Here is a 6890-nt window from a genome sequence, read left to right on the forward strand (position 1 = left end):
TAAGCAACTTTTATGTCCAACAATAAAGGAGCTACCTTTAGAATAACCTTTCATAAAAGCAGTCTATTTAATCATGAAGACCTGTAATTATTGTAACCTCAAGCATTTAAAACTAGATCTCACTTTAAACTAATTTTTTGGCATTTCTTAAAAAGAAGGAAACACTGAGTGTAAAGATAAAATTATTGGATTACCTTTCAGTTAATTTACGTAAAAATACTGAGTGAGGAGCCTAATGTGATACACTGAGAACACACACATCACCACCTACAGAGTATTCCTGACAAAAAGGTCTAACATGAACCCAATCATACAGAAATGATCCAATTCAAACTGAAGTCTGCAACAACTAGCCTGGACTATTCCAAAATGTCATTGTCATGAAGGGGACAAAAAAGGATAAAGAACTCCTTATGCAAGGAAACTTCAAAGGCAAGACAACTAGAACAAACTTATCTTGAACATTATTACGACAATTAGGAAAATCTGACTACGGATGGAATAGTATTATAAAGTTAAATTTCCCATGTTCAATCATTTGACTATTGTTATGTAGAATGCCCTTATTCTTGTGAGACACATATTGCCATATTTTGGAGTGAAATGTCATGACCAAACAAATGTGGCAAAATAACAATCGGTAAACATAAGTAAAGAGATACAGTTGTTCATTGCATTATTTTTGCTTCTTTGCTTAAGGTTAGATTTATTTTTTTAAAAAATGTAAAATGGGAGGGAAACTTTCTCTTGATTTTGAGTGAGACTTATCAGTCAGTCTGAACAGAACACATATTACGTATACCACTTGAGTCTTTCCAATCATGGGCTCATTGAGGTTTTCATAAAACAGAATTGTAAAAGACTGTTACGTCTTTCCAATTTATACTTTCAGACATATTTCAGATGCCAAAATTCAAAAGAAGCTACAGAGGGCCGGCCCGTGGCTCACTTGGGAGAGTGTGGTGCTGATAACACCAAGGCCACAGGTTTGGATCCCTATATAGGGATGGCCGGTTAGCTCACTAGGGAGAGTGTGGTGCTGACAACACCAAGTCAAGGGTTAAGATCACCTTACCAGTCATCTTTCAGAAAAGAAAAAAAAAAAAGGCTACAGAATAGCATTCTTTTTATGATGTTTATATTCAAATTTTCCTCAGAGGGTTGTTAAATTAAGCTTACAGTTTGTGATTCATTTATTCTATCAATTGATATGCCACATAATTACCAAATTAATCTAGAAAGAAACCTACCAATATGAATTTGCTGGCCTCCAAACCCTATCACAGCAAAGCTTAACAAAATCAGAAGGTAATTTTTTGTCCCCCCACATAAAAGTTGATGAATTTCTGGCATAGGATTCACCTTAGCTAGGGAGACTTAATGCCCTGGTTTTTCTCCTACTGTCCTAGTCTTCTGATGTGGCATTTGTCCCAGGCAAAAGTGTCTCAGACGAAAGTGTCCTAGTTTAGATGCTACATTATACGGTATATAGCACCTTTAACAACTTTTGCTGTTCGATGGCATTTAACAGTTGGTTTGGGGGTGGAAATCAGTATAACATGAAGCACGTTAACTTCAACTTTAGACAACATACCCTACATTATAGTAAACTCATCATCATAATTAGCATAAAACACATTGAGATAATGGTTGTTACTTTTTCAAGAAAAAAAAGAAAAACCAAAATTACATTTCATCTCTTGTGCAATACAAAATATTCCCCCAGTGGGAAGAACGCTAGAGTTGGAGTCAAAAGGCCTATCTGAACCACAGCTCTGTCACTTGTGAGAGAATATAACCTTCCGTTAAGTTTCTGGATCTGTCTCAACCACAGCTTTCTCATTTGAAAAATGAAGGACTCAATACTGGCTGATCTCTATTTAAGGTCCAGCTCTAAATATTCAATGATTCTATGACTGTGGCCTCCAAAATATTTTTAAAAATTAGAACAGTTGTGTTGTATTAAAGGAGATATTTTTTACAACTGGAAAACATAACTTACCATCTCTTCCCAAACTCCTATTTCTGCTCTGACCTCTATTCTGTTCATAGGCTGGGTCAATCTCCCATTCGCCCAAGATGAAGACCTATGAATTTTGACTCTTCTCACAGCTAATCAGCTGTCAAATCCCAAATTCCACTTCCTCTTTATCTGAGACTCTCATGTCTTTTCTACCTCCACTTTAATTCGAGTCTTCATCACCTCTTGCCTAGATCACTAGTTACTTCCCATCAATACACCTGATCACTAACCCCAGCCTAGAAGATTATTCTAGCACAGCAGTACTCTACCTGAAAGCATGGAATAGCTCCCCATACCTAAAGATTTATGCACAAACTCCTGAGCCTGACATTCAAGAACATCCACACCTGGCCCCAACCCATTTACTACAAATGCCTTTTATGACAACCGAACTAAACCACCCATTGCTATGTCGAAATCCACTGTACTTTCTGGATTTCGAGGCTTTACTTCTGCTGTTGTTCTTACAATGCCCTTTTCTCTGCCTTTCGAAATTGATTCCATTCTTTAAAGCTCAATTCCAGTGGTGATCATCATCTCTAGACATTATAGATCCCTCTTTTGAACGCCCACAATATTGACATAAGGTGACAATTTTAATGGCCAACTGTGAATTTTATAAGACATTTTATCTAGAATAGTAAACTAAATTTATCCCCTGTGCCAATTTTGTTTAACTGGCACTGACTACCTTGCACACTGTCTTGAGGATTTACAGCTTAGCAGAGGAAAGGATGGATGGCAACACACCTTTGACATTCAAAGACCAGAGCTTCCAAACTGGGGGTCCACATAATGGGGGGCTTAGACGTTTAAATTAATCCAATGCTTTGGGCCGGCCCATGGCTCACTTGGGAGAGCGCAGTGCTGATAACACCAAGGTCACAGGTTCGGATCCTACATAGGGACGGCCGGTTAGCTCAATGGTTGAGCTTGGTGCTGACAACACCAAGCCAAGGGTTAAGATCCCCTTACTGGTCATCTTTTTAAAAAGAAAAAAAAAAAATTAATCCAATGTTTAAAGGTTTGGGGCTTTCACATTAAAATTCCAAATGAAGATCTAGAACAGTGGTTCTCAACCAGGGTTGATTTTGCCCCACCCCCATCCCCAGGGACATCTGGCAATATCTGGAAGCACTTTGGTCATCACAACTGGGTACGGAGCACTACTGGCAGATGCTGAACAACCTACAATGCACAGGACAGCCCTTACAATGATGAATTATCTGGTCCAAAATGTTTAACAGTGCCCAGGATGAGAAACTCTGATCTGCAGGTATTGCAGGCATCTGTGGGTTCTACCTCCCAAAAGAAATTTTCAAATTTTTCAAGGCAAAGAACCAACCATACCTCTTAATAAGAGACAATATAATATAGTGTGAAGCCTGACCACTCCTCCAATTACCAGTGGTATGGCCTCCTGTGAGTTATTTAACCTCTTTGTGCCTCAAATTCATCTGTAAAAGAGAGATAATAACAGTACCTACCCTCAAAGGATTTTTCAAGGATCAAATGAGTTCTGCACAGTCTTTGTAAAAGTGGGCCAGACAGATAGTAAGCGTTCAATACATTTAGCTACTTACATTCTTCTCCTCCCTAGAACCTAGTCCCACATTTGAAATACAGAAATGCTCAATAAATGTTTACTACATGAATACATGGCTTGACTTCCTGGGGAGAGCACAAATGGGTACAGACAGGTATATTCTTGTTTTGGAAAAAGAAAGCATAGAGCTAGAGATGAGCTGAAAAGAAGCATTTCCCCACCTAGTCATACATCTCTCTCTACTCAGAACACTCTTATTCTGTTAGAAATGTTCCCCTCTCAATGGATCCTCCGTACACACTGCTTTATAATCTCCTTGACATGTTTTTCCTTTCCACGCCTTCTGACCAACTGCAGATCCTCAAGCACATGAATGGGACGGTATCTTCTTTTGACCCCTACATCATCTGCCTTCTATTAATGTACATACTTGTTACAGTCTTCCTACTAGATTGTGCACGCCCTGTGTAGGCATGGAACAGCACTGGACTCCTTTTTATACTCAAGGAAACTAAACAACTTTAGCAACTGGCTGGCCCAACCCTCTCATTTTATAGATTAGACAGAGAAGCTAAGTGACTTGCCAAGAGTCAAGGTCATCGTAAGTGGCAGAGCTGGAATTCAAACTGTGATACACAGCCAATAAAGAAACTCCAAGATCTACCCAAACATAATACCATATGAAAATTGCACCCATGGTACAGACAATTTTTAATTAAATCCTAGAACACCTTCATAGGAATTATGCTGATATAGTTATTACCTGACAGAACAAAACTGCGAAGAGAAATAGACCCAAGCCCTAAGCTCTTTTCTGGGGCAGGTATTACACTTTAGTATCTAAGCCTGTTTCCTTAAACGGTTCCATATCTCAACATAGCTTCAACAGCTTCTGACAACAAAACTTATTTAAATGTTCAACAAACAGTTATTTGGTCAAGGATGTCAGGCTTATTTTCCTTTAAATGATCCCATAATTATTTTGAGTAACAGAACAGAAAATCTTATTGGATAAACAATGATGACCATCCTTTGTCAACCATCACCTGAACAGATTAATATCTATAAACTCAAAAAGCCAGAAATTTGGAACAATTCTATATGGTGAAAAATATTCAGATTGTGAACTGTTAATAACCCCAACATAAACCTAAAACTTACAATCATCAAGAGATTGTATGTTAAGACCCGAGATAGGAGAAATTTCATTTTATTCTGTCCAAGTTAAAAAAAAAGCTGTTCACTGATTTGATTAATCTGGAACTTTCTCTGACTGTCCCAATATGATGCAAAAGTAAAAGGTGAATAAGAAAGGAAAAGACTGTAAGGCAGAAAATGAATATGAAAAGGAGTCAAATACACTGCAACTCCCTGAAGCTTAAGCAATTACAACTCAATAAAGCTAAACATTTCCATAAAGGAGCCATTTTTTTAAAAAAAGGCGGGGGGTCGGGGGACAGGCCCGTGGCTCACTCGGGAGAGTGTGGTGCTGATAACACTCCAAGGCCATGGGTTCAGATCCCATATAGGGATGGCCGGTTAGCTCACTGGGTGAGCGTGGTGCTGACAACACCAAGTCAAGGGTTAAGATCCCCTTACTGGTGATCTTTAAAAAAAAAAAAAAAAAAGACCAAAAAACCCTCCCTTTGCCGTGATGCTTTAAGTTAACGGTGCAAAAGCACTCAGGCCCAAAAGGAATGATAACCAGATATTGGGGACATATTTTTAATTATTTTACCAGCTGATAAAAAGAGCACACACTAAACATAGACACAAACGCAGTTTCAAAGAAAAACAAAACGCAGTTTAAGCTTAAGTTCAAGGGCAAACCTGTTTCCAGTGCAACAGAATCCGCCCGACTACAATGTGTTGGAGGAAAAAAAAACAAAAAATGCGAACACATAGTATCTTTTTATAAAGGCAACAATTTGAACTACAAAGTAATAACGGGGAAGCCAAAACAGTTTGACAGCCCGCCATAAGGGCCGCCTCAATCATGACTCACACAATGCCTGCAACCATTTACAATAGTAATTAATGCACAAGTCCCCTAATTAAATTCTAAAAGGGTGAGAATGCTTTAACTAAGTTTACAAGAATTGCCTTTCGATTTTTTTTAAAGAAACACACACACGCGTCATTACGCATCTCCCCGCAATCCCTGCATCCAGGATTCCCTCGGGCCACTGCTCCCGAAGCTCGGTCCCCTGCGTGCGAAAGAAAATGACACGGGGGAACTTCTACACCCAGAAAGGGCGAGCCAGAGTGGAATTACACGATTATAAAGGGGCGGGAGACGGAAAGCTCCCCGTCTTACCTGCTAAGATTTCTTTCTACGTCTTTGGTAGCTTTAGCTTCCAATTCTCTGAAACAGAAAACAAAAACAAAAAACAAACAAAAAAAAAAACCGAGATGCGTGTGAACACCGGGCTGCTGCGGCAGAGGCTCGCGCCGGGCGGCGGGGGAGGGAAGGGGTCGGGGGAGGGGGCGCCCCGAGCCGCGGGGCTGCAGCCCGGACTGCGGTCCGGCGGCGCGGCCGAGGCGCAGCCCCCGGCCCAGCCCCGGCGGCGCAGCCGGCGCCCTCTCGCCGAGGCCCGAGGTCTCGGGGACGCCCGGCGCCGCCGCCCGCAAGCGCGGGCCCTGCGGCAGCGCCCGAGGCTCCTCCCGCCCGAAGGGAGGCCCCGCTCGGCTCACCTCATGTGTGTAAAGTGCACGACAAGTGGGGCGCGGTGAGTGAGGCTCACTAGCCTCAAGCACTCCGCAGCGCCGCGGGAAGAGGCTCGATCCGCTGCACCAGCGCCATTTTCTACACCGACCCGCCGCCGCCGCCACTACCGCCGCCGCCGCCGCCGCCGCCGCCGCCGCCGCAGGCTCCAGACCGGAAGTGAATGCCCCGCGTCGGCAACCCCTTCCGGGGGCGCCGCGGCCAGCGGCCCCAAGATGTAGGCCCTAGCAACTCGATCAGCCTCAGGTGTAGGCCCTTGGCAACCGCCCCAGCGGGGCGCGCGGCCACCCGGTAGGATCGCCCTAGAGGTCACAGCTCCCGAGGCGCCCCGCAAAGCAGCTGGGGGCCCCGCCGAACCCTGAGCCCAGCCTTACTCGCCGCCGCCGGCTGTGGGCTGACATGGGCGCCTCCCCTCCTCCTCCTTTGCTGCGACACAAGTTTCCTTCGCCGCCGCTCTGCCCCTCCCCCACCGAGACAAGCCAAAAAGAAAAAGAAAAAAATCGCCGAAATCTCAAATTCTATCCCTGCCAAAGCTTGACGAGCCCGCGCAGCTTTTGAATTCGGCCACTTCTTATTATTTTTGACCTTGGGCCAGG

At 43.1% G+C, this 6890-nt stretch overlaps 1 protein-coding gene across 5 annotated transcripts in view; it reads right to left on the reverse strand.

Annotated features, from left to right (window-relative positions):
- Positions 1-6438, reverse strand: part of TNRC6A (trinucleotide repeat containing adaptor 6A) — a 93371-nt gene extending 86933 nt beyond the window's left edge. For 4 of the 5 annotated variants that reach the window (XM_063098663.1, XM_063098660.1, XM_063098661.1 and 1 more), the window contains exons 1-2: positions 6264-6438; positions 5887-5934 (exon numbers count right to left, since the gene is read on the reverse strand). In XM_063098663.1, the coding sequence (XP_062954733.1) occupies positions 5887-5934; positions 6264-6268 (53 nt within the window). In that variant the 5' untranslated portion in view covers positions 6269-6438. Of the gene's footprint in view, positions 1-5886; positions 5935-6263 lie in introns of those variants that run through there. The other variant, XM_063098662.1, reaches the window with a different exon arrangement.
- Positions 6439-6890: the final 452 nt, after the last annotated feature.

This window comes from Cynocephalus volans, chromosome 6, assembly GCF_027409185.1.
Source record: "Cynocephalus volans isolate mCynVol1 chromosome 6, mCynVol1.pri, whole genome shotgun sequence".
In the NCBI taxonomy this organism is placed as follows: domain Eukaryota; kingdom Metazoa; phylum Chordata; class Mammalia; order Dermoptera; family Cynocephalidae; genus Cynocephalus; species Cynocephalus volans.